Source organism: Oreochromis niloticus, linkage group LG8 (genome assembly GCF_001858045.2).
Source record: "Oreochromis niloticus isolate F11D_XX linkage group LG8, O_niloticus_UMD_NMBU, whole genome shotgun sequence".
In the NCBI taxonomy this organism is placed as follows: domain Eukaryota; kingdom Metazoa; phylum Chordata; class Actinopteri; order Cichliformes; family Cichlidae; genus Oreochromis; species Oreochromis niloticus.
In genome coordinates, this window is record NC_031973.2 from 28,638,073 (window position 1) to 28,652,603 (window position 14,531).

Here is a 14,531-nt window from a genome sequence, read left to right on the forward strand (position 1 = left end):
ACTGAACTTGGTAAGTTGTTATTGCACGTTGGTGAAATAGTTTACAATCATAAATTGTCTTTAAACAGTGTGTTTGGTGTAATTCTTGAAACATGTGGAAACACTCTTATCATATCAAACTCTGTTGTCGGAGGTAAAATAAACTCTACCAAACAAAAACAGTGTTTCTCCAGTGTCCATACTTCTTTATTTAGAGTCAGAGAGCAGAGTTCAAGAGTCCGTCATGCAACGCCGGGTTCATCCCCAGTAAATGGCACATCAGTGGGTACAGATCAACAAGCTCAAAAGGATCTACTATCAGGTTTTTCTGGAAGTCAAGCCCTTGATATCCATGGACTGACTGTCAAAGCCATGCTGTCCTCTGTTGTTGATCAGAGGTAACAGCTACACGAACACAGAAACCAAATGTTCTATGACAAACACAGTAATGTACACGAGTTAGGAAACAACACAGATGGGAAATGTAGGCCAGAGTGATGAGCTTAATTAGATTCAAGTCCTTTATAAATATATCTGAAGGCACTTTATATTGTAAGATGAAGAGCACTGACAGAGAATCCCAGTGATCGCACTTAGTGACACTGGGGAGGAAGAACTCCTCTTTAACAGGAAGAGAGCCCTGGCACAACCAGTTCCACGGACGGGACGCCATTGGCTATGACAGGTTTCAGATTATAGACGATAGAACTGAAAAGCATGCCTGGATTCCACCTGTGACATTTCACGTGAGTCTCATGTATTTTGTACGAGTAGACACTGTAGAGTAGACCAACCTAGCTTTAATGTGAGCAGTGGATGTTTAGTTTTGGTAACACGAGCTCATGCACACAAAATTATTTTACTTTTTTAATTGTGGCCTCTTTATCAGAAAGATGGGAGACTGACAGTGCCGCTGTAAAGCCTGAAATAAAGTGTTGAACCCAGACGTCGCCTCCGCTGCCTGATTTACAAACGCAACAAAGACCACGTCGAACTTTTTGGTAGACTTGTTACTTCTGGTTTAAAATTAACACAGCATTTCAGAAAAAAGGAAATTACAGCACCAGTCAAACATGGTGGTGGTAGCGTGATGACTTGATGATGAATTTTATACGCGGCCCATAAATTCTTCTGTAATAAATTTGCTTATTTAATTATTGTGTTAGAATTATAGTGTTCAGCTGTGTTGAAATCTAATGAGTGTGGAGACATTTGAATATGATTAGCATCATTTATATTTACTCTAAAACTGTACAGTGAGATGACTGTATGGTTAAGCATTCAGATTTTACTGGGGCCACTTATCTTGGTTTTATCTGTTAACTTTGAAAAAGGGACTGGTGATGATGGTGAAGGATGGAGTAACATAAAGGGCTTTGACCCATCCAGGGCCTTTTTATCCACATTAGGTCATAGTCCCAGCCTTTGATGGAGGTGAGCAGTAGCTTGTTCCTGTTAGATCCTCAGAAAAGTGAGTGTTCAGAGTTCTTCAGTGAGGCAGCAGAGCAGGGAGAGCTGATAATAAGGCAGAGAGCAGAGAGCCAGGGGAGCAGCAAGGATTTAGATAGTCCTGTAGTTTTACCAACGATCCACTGTGCTCCAGTTTAGTTTAATGTTTCCTGCTTTTGTAGTGATTTCCAGTAATATACAAGCACGACCAACAATACTCCAGGACAAAAGAGAAACTGTGTTGCACAGTGTCAGTGGATACACCCCTAATTAATGCCTTTATAAGGGATATCAGTCAGTACTTATCTGCTCATAATCACGTTTTCAACCTTTGGCATTGGATTGGGGAGTTATGACAGGGAAGTTATGTGTGTGCATGCTTGTGTATGAAGAGCCTGGACTGCTGAAAGTTAAACTGCAGCAGGTCAAATGGACTGAACTGCCAAACTGGATTTTTCCTTTAAAGCTTCTTGTAATGTTTGCATATTTAATCCTGTCCTTTGGCAGCTGGGACACATTGACGTAGGGCAAGGGAGTGAGCTTGCCTGATGAATCCAGCCTATCAGCTCCACTGCACTTGTGGTTCCTGGGATATTTAAAAGTAGAATGAAAGAGGGCCCTTTGGTTAAAGCTGGAGAAATCTCTGTGTGCAAGGCTGACACTCAGCACTGGCTGTCTGTGATCTTCAGGTGTGAGTCTGTCATGGAAATGGGTTTCAGCTCGAACACAGCTCACTCTGCCATCCACAAATCAGACATGTGGACGATGCAGACACTCTGCTGTCCTCTCTGGACCAACGCTCATTTAAAACGGACTGAGTGGGAAACTGTTCTGAGGTCAGCCAAAATGACATTTGACATTCTTACTGCCACGTTTGGACTAAAGGCGGGAGGAAGAATCTGCTTTGTTATCAGCACTCAGTTTAAATACTCTAGGAACAACAAGTAGGCCTGCAGAGCGAGAGCGAAGTGCTCTAATAGGGTGATATGGTACTACAAGGTCATTAAGATATGATGGGGCCTGATTATTTAAGACCTTGTATGTGAGGAGCAGGATTTTGAATTCTGGATTTAACAGGAAGCCAATGAAGGGAAGCCAAAACAGGAGAAATCTGCTCTTTTGTGGCCATTTTGGTTTAATTATTATGAATCATTAATTGTATCCATTATTGTTTTTTCTTTAAAAGAGTAAGAATAGACTTAAGCTAGTTGTGCTACGTAAATTTGTAATTAAGTTTACTTTTGGAACAGTTGTGATTAATTTGGTAACTTTTAGTTGTGATTAACTGCAAAGCTGGCAAAACATTTCCTGAGTTTTGGAATTTCCACTGCGTCATCCACAGCGAGCAACCCGTGTCTAAATCATTGAATTTAGACAGCCTCATGAAGCCTGTGATGGAAATCGCCAACTACGTCTGCACACATGCGCTTAACCACAGGTCATTCAAGAATCTCCTCGCTGAGCTGGACCCAGGGCTTCCAGGTGACCTGCAGCTACACTGCCCTGTGAGGTGGCTGTCAAAAGGCCAGGTACTCTCTCGCTTCTTTGAGCTTTTGGATGCTGTGAAACTGTTAATGGAAGGGAAGGACTATCCCGAGCTCTCAGACCTCAAGTGGATGATGGATCTGGCCTTTTTGGCCGACATGCTGTGTCACTTGGACAGACTGAACCTGACCCTGCAGGGTGAGTTAAAAATGCTGCCTGACCTGGTGCAAAGTGTGTTTGGTTTGTCAACAAACTGAAGCTGTTCAAGGCGCAGATTCAAAAGGGAGATTTAACGTATTTTCCCACTAAGCAACATGCATAGTAAAAGAAAAACACTATTGTGAATTATTATATTTTTGTTTGTGAACTGAGAGTTTGTGTGTGTGAGACAGTTCACACAGTGTTCGTTGTTGAAAACGACTGGCCTGTGGTTTTAGTACTATAGGAGTCAATTTCTGTCATTATCATGTTGGTGTGTGACATTTACAATAAATCTGGCTGAGCAGAGGTGTGTGTGTGTGAGAGAGGAAGGGATGGGTGGTGTTCATGTGTGCCCAGGTGTATGATGTGGCTCTTTGCGGTACCACAGTAAAACATGTGGCTCTTGGTCTCTGACTGGTTGGCTACCCCAGCCCTTGCCCTTCATGTATTTCAGTAATGTCTTTTTCTCCCGTCTCCTCCTCTCGTTCACGTTTTCCCCTTGTGACCCATTCCTTCAGTCACGTGTGTTTCCCCCCCAGCCATCATGTTCTGTTTGTGCTAAGTTATGTCCATGTCTCATCTCCAGTCCTCTTTTCCCTCTGTATGTATTTACAGTGTGCGTGTTCCTCGTCGGTTCGTCATGTTAAGTCTGCGTGTCTTAGTCCGTCATGTATCACTCCAAATCTCACTACCTGTAACTGATAATAACTGTTTGCTGAGTGTTATGTCTAAAAGGTATTGCACAATCACCTCTAGTAGAGGATCAGGTTTGTTTTCCACTGATAATGGATTTTAACATGACTGACCAATGATTGCACGTCCATGTTGGATCTTATAAATACAACGAGCAAACTTCAATGTTTTAAAATGTTCAAAACTTAAGATATTATATTTCTGAAGTATGACGGAAGGAAAAAGTTACATTATTTCATATTTTAAAAAAATCCAATTTCATATGATCAAATTTATGTCAAAAAGTTCATATTTATTCCCTCCTATGTCATGTGTGAGTACTGTACTGTAAATGTCATGGATATCAGATGACACTGATAACCTAATGCTAATTGCAATAACTATGCAGAGGTCTCTAGGCCTCGACTTTTATGGAGCATGTGAAGTTTGGGGCAGAGTGGACAAAGAAAAGTTTCTCAGCAGGTTCAACAGGTTGCTACAACACAGGCCGATGAAGTATTGCACTCACTCATCCAAAGTGGCAAACATGTAACATACACCCTAAGACTGATGCTGCTTTTTACTCCTTAGTTATGATTTAATCTGATATTCTGTAGCCTTGGAGACAGTTTGCATAGATTAGAATGTTAGATTCCTGTGATGTCATCGATGCCCATGTTTTGTTTTAATGTCTTGTGATAGTTCTAACTGCATACAAAGTCAGAGTTCAAGTGAGTTTAGTACAAAGAGTACAATTTTGAACCAGTTCCTGACATGTCGTCAAAATCTTGGCTGACCTTTACCACACCACGTGCTGTGGGTGTGCGTAAATATCTAGGTGAGTAAAGTCTCCTTTACCTGTTAAATTCATCTCAATTTGGGGCTTTTCCTTCAGGTGTTTTGATTCAGTAGTAACCAACTGATCTTTGTACAAACTGCAGACCGCCACACTGAGCCCTGGTTCCTCAGGATAGAGGACAGGACGTCAGATGGGCGAATCAAGAGCTCCAAACGAAAAGATTGTGCCACAGAAAGACTGGAAAAAGCTTCCAAAAGAAGCAAAGACAGCAAAAGTCCAACCCCAGGCCTCAGCCATCTTGTCTTGGAGAAGTGTAAGTGAGACATTCAGAGAGATTATGTTTTGTTTTCTAGTTATTGATCATCTGTAGGCCTGTGTGGAGTTCAGAGGTCTAATTGGTTTTTGGTTTTCCAGCTGCTTTCAGAAAGAAGAGCAGCAAACGAAAGTCAAGCAGCGATGGAACAAAACAACCACGCAGTAAAAAGAGCAAGACATCAAGCTCACAGGAGGAGGCCAGCTGCTCCGTCTTTGAGGCAGATACACCTTTGCCCAGCACATACAAAAGTCACAGTATAGGTAAGAAGTACACACCACACCTGCAGTGATAGAGCCTCTTTCCCAAGCTCTCAGAGTTTAGCTGGTATCCATCTGCTAATCACCAGGAAGCTTCTAACAAAGCCTGTGTGAATGTGTAAATTGAGGCAATGACAGCTTTCCTACATACAACTAATCACAAGCCCTGTGTTTGTTTTGTCTCTCTGTAGAGGACTTTGAAGAAAAATACAAAGAGCAGGATAAGCTGGGTGAAGGAGGCTTTGGGACTGTCTTCTTTGGAAAATGCAGAGAAGACAATTTCCCAGTATGGCTTCTTATGTGTGCACTTTACAATTCTTCGAGTTCCTCCTGTTCTCTTTTTTCTAAAACACATTTTCTCTGTAATGCAGGTGGTGATTAAGCATGTTGCTCATGTTTTAGTCAGCTACCAACCAGTGGTAAGAAATGTTTGTCTTTTTCTGTTGTTTTCCCCCAACGTGTACCTCAAACAGCCTAATGTTTGAACACTGACCTTGATGTTCTGTTTCTCAAGCTTCTTAATGGTAAAATGACCAAGATTCCCAAGGAGGTGGCATTGCTAATAAAAGTGGGGGCAGGACCAGAGGCTACAAGCAGCAATGTGACCCCCATTTTAATCGACTGGTATGACTTGGAAGACGAACTCATTATGGTCTTTGAAAGGCCAAAAGAAAACATAGACTTGGAAGCCTACCTGGCAAACAGAAGAACCTTTGTGCACGAGAGGGAGGTTAAGGTCAGCGAGTGGCAAGATAACATATATGGCAGTCCTTAATGGATCATGTAAATCTGATTATTTGAACGTATTTTTCATTTGTCTGTCAGGTCATAATGAGACAGCTGGTACATGCAGCCGCTGAAATGCAATCCAAGGGTGTCTTCCATCGAGACATTAAGCCAGACAATATTGTGTGTGACACATCGCCTGATCATCCAGCATTTCAATGTGTCAGATTCATCGATTTTGGCATTGGAGTCACTTTTACACCAGAAGCAATCACACGAAGAAATGGTAGGTCGTCAGCCTCACTGTTTAAATGTCCTTGCCTGCCCACACGCTTAGTGTCCACGCGCTTAATGTCCACGCGCTTAGTGCCCACACGCTTAGTGCCCACACGCTTAGTGCCCACACGCTTAGTGCCCACACGCTTAGTGCCCACACGCTTAGTGCCCACACGCTTAGTGCCCACATGAATTCCTTACCATGAATAATTTCTCTCTGGATTTTAGGGACCAAATCACCTGCTCCAAACTGGCAGGACTTTAATGCCACCACAGCAGACTGCGTCACAGTTTTGCAGCTGGGTACGGTGATGGATTGGCTGGTACGTCACATCATCCCTGATGACAACAACACATCTGAGATGCGCACTGACATTTCAGAGGGTAAGCTGAATGTTAATTCTTTAACCTGTCGCATTACAAGGCTTGAAAATTCTGTTTTCTGTGTTATCTGTCTTTATCTGTATCGCTAATGCACACGCAGACTTATATAAACACCAACGTGATAAACTCGAACCCCACTTTTGTATTTCTGAACAGATTGCAAGTGTTTTCTGTTGGGTTGTTACTGTCAGAGCCATGAAGACCGTCTCACCCTAGAGGAAGTTCAGAATCATCCCTGGCTCAAATGACGTACTGATGCCAGCAAAACTGTCACGGCTGCCGAGGCGAGCCGTGTGGTGTTGGAGGGAGAAAGGACCCAAAATGCAAGCAGTGGATGATAATGCTAGTGACGTTTATTTACAAAGTGGAGTGGTGGCAAAACAGGCAATGCGGGAGGACAATAACTACAGAAACCTAAACTGGGAAAACCAAATAACAAACCTGAGAAGATACCAAAAGGGATGAGAGGCAGAGAGACGCAGACGAGGAACATGACACCGTGGAACACAGACGAACCGGCAACAGGCAGGAGAACACACAGGGCTTAAATACACACACCAGTAATCAGGGGATGAGAAACAGGAGGGCAACACAGCTGGGAGAACTCAGAGCTGACGGGACAGGGGAAACGTAAATAGAACACACTCACATCAGACGGAGACCTTCACAATAAAACAGGAAACTCAGACACAGAACCAGACAAGACACTGAACTAAACAGACGGATTCACAAACAGACAGTGTGACACCATGGACAGACGGAGGGAACACAGAGAAGTGGGGGCAGGCAGGCAAAGAACAGAAACTTAACAAATGGCAAATCACAACAGAATACATACTCGGAATGAACAAAAGCATAAGGAAACACAAAACACTGAGTCGGCAGGCTCAGGACCGTGACAGTACCCCCCCCCTCAAGGGCTGGCTCCAGACAGCCCAACAGAAACACAAACACAACCAAAAAACAGAAAACAACCCGACCAGGGCGGGCGGTGGGGGTCCAGGATGGAGGAACAGAGTCCAAAAAGGCCCAGATGGCCAAGTTCAGGGGGCCGACCCGGAGGCCGACAGCACAGGAGGCCAAAACAGTTCAGTTCCGGAGGCCGACCATGCGAAAAGCAGCGGTAGCGGGGCAGGTCCGAAGGCGAGCCATGCAGTAGGCAGTGGCGTGGAAACAGCTCTGGGGGCCGACCGTGCGGACGGCAATGGCGGCGACGGGCAAACAGTTCTGGAGGCCGACCGTGCACACGGCAACGGCAGCGGCGCAGGCAAAACCAATCAGGTGGCCGACCACTTGGAAGGCAGTGGCGGCCACAGAGCAGGTCCGGAGGCCGGCCGCGATGCCAACGGCGGCGACGAACTCTTTCCGGAGGCCGTCCCCGACGGCCATGATGCCAGCTTAGAGGCCCGGAAAATGGCCGGCTGAGGCAAGGCGGAACAGGCCGAGCTGGGTCCAATGACAGTGTGGCAACCGCGGGACCAGACGAGGCGGGACCAGACGAGGCGGGACCAGACGAGGCTGAAGCTGGACCAGGCGAAGACGAGGCTGAAGCTGGGCTAGGCGACGGCGTGGGTGAAGCTGAAGCTGGGCCAGGCGACGGCGTGGGTGAAGCTGAAGCTGCTGCAGGCGGCGCCGGAGCAGATGAGGAGGCCGCTGCAGGCGGCGCCGGAACAGATGAGGAGGCCGCTGCAGGCGGCGCCGGAGCAGATGAGGAGGCCGCTGCAGGCGGCGCCGGAGCCGATGCGGAGGCCGCTGCAGGCGACGCCGGAGCCGATGCGGAGGCCAGGCCGGGCGACGCCGAAGCTGAAGAGGGTGAAGCTGGTGCTGCTGCAGGCGAGGATGAGGAAGCTGCTGCCGCTGCTGCAGGCGAGGATGAGGAAGCTGCTGCCGCTGCTGCAGGCGAGGATGAGGAAGCTGCTGCCGCTGCCGCTGCTGCAGGCGAGGATGAGGAAGCTGCTGCCGCTGCAGCCGCTGCAGGCGAGGATGAGGAAGCTGCTGCCGCTGCAGCCGCTGCAGGCGAGGATGAAGAAGCTGCTGCTGCTGCAGGCGAGGATGAGGAAGCTGCTGCTGCAGCTGGCGAGGATGAGGAAGCTGCTGCTGCAGCTGGCGAGGATGAGGAGGCTGCTGCTGCAGCTGGCGAGGATGAGGAGGCTGCTGCAGCTGGCGAGGATGAGGAGGCAGAAAGCTGGCTAGGTTCTCCTGAACCTCCAGCTGACGAGTCTTGGGGCTGGACGGGCTCCTCGGGCCCTCCAGCTGACGAGTCTTGGGGCTGGACGGGCTCCTCGGGCCCTCCAGCTGACGAGGCAGGAAGCTGGACGGGCTCCTCGGGCCCTCCAGCTGACGAGTCTTGGGGCTGGATGGGCTCCTCGGGCCCTCCAGCTGACGAGGCAGGAAGCTGGACGGGCTCCTCGGGCCCCCCAGCGAAAACAGTCTCAGAACCAGTGGGCACCGGGGCCCCTGGCACACACAGGGCTGAACCAGCAGGCACACTGGCCTCTGGCAGGGACAGAACAGAACCAGCAGGCACACGGGCCTCTGGCAGGGACAGAACAGGACCAGCAGGCACACGGGCCTCTGGCAGGGACAGAACAGGACCAGCAGGTGCGGGGACCTCTGGCAGAGACAGAACAGAACCAGCAGGTGCGGGGACCTCTGGCAGGGACAGAACAGGACCAGCAGGCACACAGGCCTCTGGCAGGGACAGAACAGGACCAGCAGGCACACGGGCCTCTGGCAAACACATAGCAGACTGCGCAGAGCATTGACTCTGCTCAGGCAGCGACAGCCGGGTGCAGTCCTCAGCTGGGTTCTTAGCCTCCAGGGGTCCAGAGTGGGCTGAGGGCTGAAACTCAGCCTCTGGGGAGGCCCTGGAGTGCGTCACAGTCTCTGAACTGGCCAGCTTTTGAGGAATGATTACGTTATTATTATTAGGTTTGTCTCTCTGCTTAGGATGAACGGATGAAACACAGTTCCTTTCAGATTGATTTGGCTGAGCTTGTTGTACCGGAGTAGCAAGTGACACAGGATGCAGGGCTAGTGGCTGCGGAACACGAGGCTGAACTGACGGTGACTGAAATAATGGTTGGGATGACGACGGTGGAATTGGAGACTGAGCTTGAGGCCGGGCGGCTAACTGAGCTTGAGGCCGGGCGGCTAACTGAGCTTGAGGCCGGGCGGCTAACTGAGCTTGAGGCCGGGCGGCTAACTGAGCTTGAGGCCGGCGGCTAACTGAGCTTGAGGCCGGGCGGCTAACTGAGCTTGAGGCCGGGCGGCTAACTGAGCTTGAGGCCGGGCGGCTAACTGCGCTTGAGGTTGCGGCTTGAAAGAATAAACAGTCTTGGTATGATCAGAGCTGGTGTTAATTGTCTCTGGGGTGTATGCCACAGTTTTAACTGACTCTGGGTTAGCTGACATGGGTTTAACAGGCTCCGAAGAAACAGAAGAACAACAGCCCATTGCTTTCACTGAAGTCTTAAAAATGCCCACCTGAGAGAGATCAGTTACCACGAAGGAAGGTAAGCTTCGCGAATTAGCTCCCACTGACACACCCCGAACAACCCCAGAAGAAAAAGTTCAAATCAGAGCTGTTATCCTTGTTACTCACCACAGTCGGCCGCTCCGATATCCCGGGGTCCGACTGTGGCGAGGGGCGTCGACGGCGTGAGCGCCGTTTCCCATTTGAAGGCTGGACCGACGGGCCGGGCTGAACACTCTCCGTCGGGACAGGCGGTGAAGCATGAGTTGCAAGGTGGGTGGTAGCAACCGGGGGGAGAAGACAAAGCTCGTTCAGGACGAAATTCTGTGCGAGTGGGTGAAGTGAGCTGAGCAACCAGGGGAGACCAGAAACTAAGCGCTGTAGCCCAACAGCTATGGCTTGGCGGAACTCTCTCCCCTCATGCTCCAGCCATAAGTTAATTAATTTGTCTACCGAGTAAATAATGTCCTCCCGGAGCTCCTCGGGTGGGTTGACTGCTGCTGGGTCCATTGTGGCCGGTTCGTACTGTCACGGCTGCCGAGGCGAGCCGTGTGGTGTTGGAGGGAGAAAGGACCCAAAATGCAAGCAGTGGATGATAATGCTAGTGACGTTTATTTACAAAGTGGAGTGGTGGCAAAACAGGCAATGCGGGAGGACAATAACTACAGAAACCTAAACTGGGAAAACCAAATAACAAACCTGAGAAGATACCAAAAGGGATGAGAGGCAGAGAGACGCAGACGAGGAACATGACACCGTGGAACACAGACGAACCGGCAACAGGCAGGAGAACACACAGGGCTTAAATACACACACCAGTAATCAGGGGATGAGAAACAGGAGGGCAACACAGCTGGGAGAACTCAGAGCTGACGGGACAGGGGAAACGTAAATAGAACACACTCACATCAGACGGAGACCTTCACAATAAAACAGGAAACTCAGACACAGAACCAGACAAGACACTGAACTAAACAGACAGATACACAAGCAGACAGTGTGACACCATAGACAGACAGAGGGAACACAGAGAAGTGGGGGCAGGCAGGCAAAGAACAGAAACCTAACAAATGGCAAATCACAACAGAATACATACTCGGAATGAACAAAAGCATAAGGAAACACAAAACACTGAGTCGGCAGGCTCAGGACCGTGACAAAAACAGGGTTACAGAGCAGGAGCTCTAACAAAGAAGTATTCGGTCACATTCAAAAGCTATGGCACATAGCTGTCCATGTTTTTATCATTTCTATCATTTTTACAGGGCCCGCCCCTCTGGAAGCACCCCACAAGAGCAAGTGGACCATGAGATCGCAGTGGAACTTCCACCCGGTCTTTAGTCTTGTTGCCATTGTATTTTCCATACATTTCCCACCCACCCCCAGCAATCCGTGGAAAGGGGATCTCTCTCTGAATTGCCTTTCCCGAGGTTTCTTCTCAAGTTTTTGAGGAGTTTTTCCTCGTCTTCTTAGAGAGCTTGTGCTGGGTTAAAAACTGTTGCTACTATTAGCCTGAGTTATGAGTACAGTTGTGGCCTAATGTTTTGTCAGTGGTACAAAGTTTGCTTTTGCGCACTTTGCCACTTCAGTCTGTATTTAGAGCCACAACTGTATACACAACAGACCGAACATGCTCAGCTTTGCCAAAGCTAGCAGGAATTGGAGTTTAATTTGATCAATTAATTATTTATGAATCAATTTAACAAACAAATGGGCAAATGTATAGAAATGTATCAATCAGGGAATTAGTAGCAACATTAATTGGACAATCTAAATTTATTGGTTGATTATTAAATGAATCTGGATAACTCATCCTGCATCTCCTGTGTGTTTATGTCACTGATATTGATTTATTAATGATTATTTTTTTGTACTAATGCGTCACAATTTCCTTGAAAGTGAAAGGGTCTGGATTTCTTCTCTTAAGCGCCTCAGTGTCATCATCCTGTTCTGTCATACTAAGAAATGCAGTTGTGAGTTTTTCATTGCTTCACCTGCACAAAATACCTGGGCACAAAAAATGGTCCAGCTCTCTCCTGCTGTCCTGTTGTATAAGGCGCACACAATTCACCGTGATGAGAGGATAACCTTTCTCACTGCTCCTGTCCTTGATCCTCTGAGTCACTTAAACACCAAACTACTTGTGTGATATGTTGGTCCAGATTCACTGTTAGATGCTGAGCTTGTGGTGATACTCTAAGCCACTACTGTACTCTGGCTGTTTCAGAGTTTTCACAGTCACTGCTTTCAGGTGTCTCCATCCAGTCACGTCTCCCAACATGATGACTTCTTTTCTTTTGGTTCCCTCTACGTGGAAGTGGTCCCCCAGTGGTCAACAGGTAGGTCATTCACGAGGTGTAGGAGATTTCTATGAAGTAAACACATTACGTCTCTGAACACATTTTGTAAATGGGACTGTCACTCACTTGTTGTTTGACTCCCAGCAAGGTCTCAGTTTTCCAGGTCCTCCCCTCTCACTCATGTTACAGACCAGGACACTGTCTCACCAGGTTGGAGAGTGACTGTGTTCTGTGTCTGATGATCATAGTTCTTCTTACGCCTTGCACTAGAGTGCTGGCTGTTCTCAGCTGCAATACGGTAAGCCTCCTCCATCCACAAAGCCCACTTTTTAGCATTGCTCTGAGGTGTTTCAGTCCGATCTCTGGCTAACAGGCCAAAAATTAAGTCTACTAGGAGATGGGGGTGTCGACCCAACATGAGGTAGTGGGGTGAAAAGCCTGTTGCCTCGTGCCTGGTGCAGTTGTATGCATGTACTATCTGAGGCAGATGCTCTTTCCAGCTGCTCTTTGCCTTCTCCTCCAGTGTCCTTAGCATTTGAAGAAATGTCCAATGAAATCACTCAGCTGGGTTGCCATTTGGATGGTATGGTGTTGTCCTTGAGTGAGCAGCTGCAGCCAGGTGTCGTAGGGTTGTAAATAAGTCATTTTCAAATTCCCGCCCTTGGTCGTGGTGTAGCCATCTTGGAAATCCAAACTGGGGGATGAAGTCATTAAAAATCTTTTCTGCAGCTGTTCTGCCAGACTTGTTTTTTGTGGGGTACGCCTGAGCAAACCTGGTGAAGTGGTCAATGACTACCAAAATGTAGTCGTAGCCCCCCCCATATAGTCTATGGACACAAGTTCGAGCGGTGCAGATGTGGAGAGGCATCATCTCATTGGGGCTCTGATGTGTTTGACTGGTTTCTTTTGCTTAATGCAGGGGCGTTTTCTGGTCACATATGCCTCAATGTCCCTGTTCATAAGAGGCCAGTAGAAACGGTCCCGTGCCAAGTGAATGACCCTCTCTGCCCTGCGTGACCCATCATGGAGATGTTTAAGCACTAGGAGATGATATTGTGCTGGCAGCACAAGCTGCTTTCTCTGAGCTGCTGTACGATGTTGCAGCTGATTTTCCATATGAAGCTTTCCCCACTCGTGCATAAGCTTTCTCACAGAGCCACTGGCTCTCCTTCTGCCATCATTAGTTATTGCTGATTTTGTTTCTTTCAGTTTGATAAGTTAACTGATAGTTGCATCCTTCCTTTGGGATTTTACCAGGTCACTGTGACAGGCTGCAATGGTGACATGTTCACAGGTGTCTCTGGCTGGGCATGTTAGGCACAGGGTAGCGACATATGCAGCATCTTGTCTCTTTGCAGACTCACAACCCTCCCATGTAGCCTGAATGGCCTCTCTCGTCAGCTCTTCAGTACACTTTGTGAGGGAGGTGTCAATGTCAAGTGGAAACCAAGAGAATGAGTCTGCATCAGTGTTCACCTTCCCTGGCCTGTATTTGACATCAAACCTGAAATCTGCCAGCTCACCTACCCAGCGGTGGCCTACTGCATTCAGCGTTGCAGTACTCATCACATATGTGAGGGGATTACTGTCTGTATAGACCAGGGGTCGCATGTGGCTCTTTCATCCTTATACTGCGGCTCCACGTGGCTTGGGACAATAAATGATAAGTATTTATTTGAAGTGTATTTTATTTGCGCTACTTTTTTTAAATTGTAGAACTAAATTGGAAGATTATTGTGATCTTGAAATATTAAAATAAAATAATATTTTATTATTTTCGTTGTTCAAAATAAGCGTCGCATAACGTGGAAGCCGGTGCACCCGCCAAAACGCCGTGCATGTATCAAGACTTTCAACCCCGGGTAGGCCAAGTATGGAGAAATGTAAGAAAAGAAAAATATCTGAAGAAAATAGAAGATTTAATGATGCCTGGGCAGATTCATTTGCATTTACTTCTGACGAGAGTGGCCTACCAGTATGCCTAATGTTATGGAGAGAGGCTGGCTAACAATAAAAGATCAAATGTTGAAATAAACACACAGCCTTTGCTGAAAAATATCCAGAGGGAGAAGAGAGAAAAAAGCCGTTTTGGAACTGATGTGGAAGGCTGATCTGTGGAAAAATCAATTCAAGAAGTGGATGAAGTCTGCAAATTCAACTACATATGCAAGTTTTGTGGCCGCTCAGGAAATAGTCAGGCGTGGGAAGCCGT

General features: G+C 47.5%; 1 protein-coding gene across 2 annotated transcripts; it reads left to right on the forward strand.

Annotated features, from left to right (window-relative positions):
• The first annotated feature begins 2,960 nt into the window (after nucleotides 1–2,960).
• Nucleotides 2,961–7,153, forward strand: LOC109203130 (serine/threonine-protein kinase pim-1-like). 2 transcript variants are annotated; one of them, XM_019362180.2, is made up of 10 exons: nucleotides 2,961–3,111; nucleotides 4,489–4,624; nucleotides 4,728–4,898; nucleotides 5,000–5,161; nucleotides 5,350–5,444; nucleotides 5,530–5,577; nucleotides 5,673–5,894; nucleotides 5,984–6,170; nucleotides 6,389–6,544; nucleotides 6,701–7,153. In XM_019362180.2, the coding sequence occupies exons 2-10, from the start codon at nucleotides 4,561–4,563 to the stop codon at nucleotides 6,790–6,792; spliced, it is 1,197 nt and encodes a 398-aa protein (XP_019217725.1). In that variant the 5' UTR covers nucleotides 2,961–3,111; nucleotides 4,489–4,560; the 3' UTR covers nucleotides 6,793–7,153. The 2 variants fall into 2 exon arrangements, with proteins under 2 accessions (XP_019217725.1, XP_025765333.1); XM_025909548.1 differs by lacking the exon at nucleotides 2,961–3,111 and having other exon boundaries at nucleotides 4,104–4,624.
• Nucleotides 7,154–14,531: the final 7,378 nt, after the last annotated feature.

Excerpts from the sequence above, each read along its gene's own strand:
- LOC109203130 (XM_019362180.2), top strand. The coding sequence starts at position 4,561 with ATGTCGTCAAAATCTTGGCTGACCTTTACCACACCACGTGCTGTGGGT. Across the intron at positions 5,578-5,672 it reads TAGTCAGCTACCAACCAGTG|CTTCTTAATGGTAAAATGAC; the intron begins GTAAGAAATGTT and ends CTGTTTCTCAAG. Across the intron at positions 6,545-6,700 it reads GCGCACTGACATTTCAGAGG|ATTGCAAGTGTTTTCTGTTG; the intron begins GTAAGCTGAATG and ends ATTTCTGAACAG.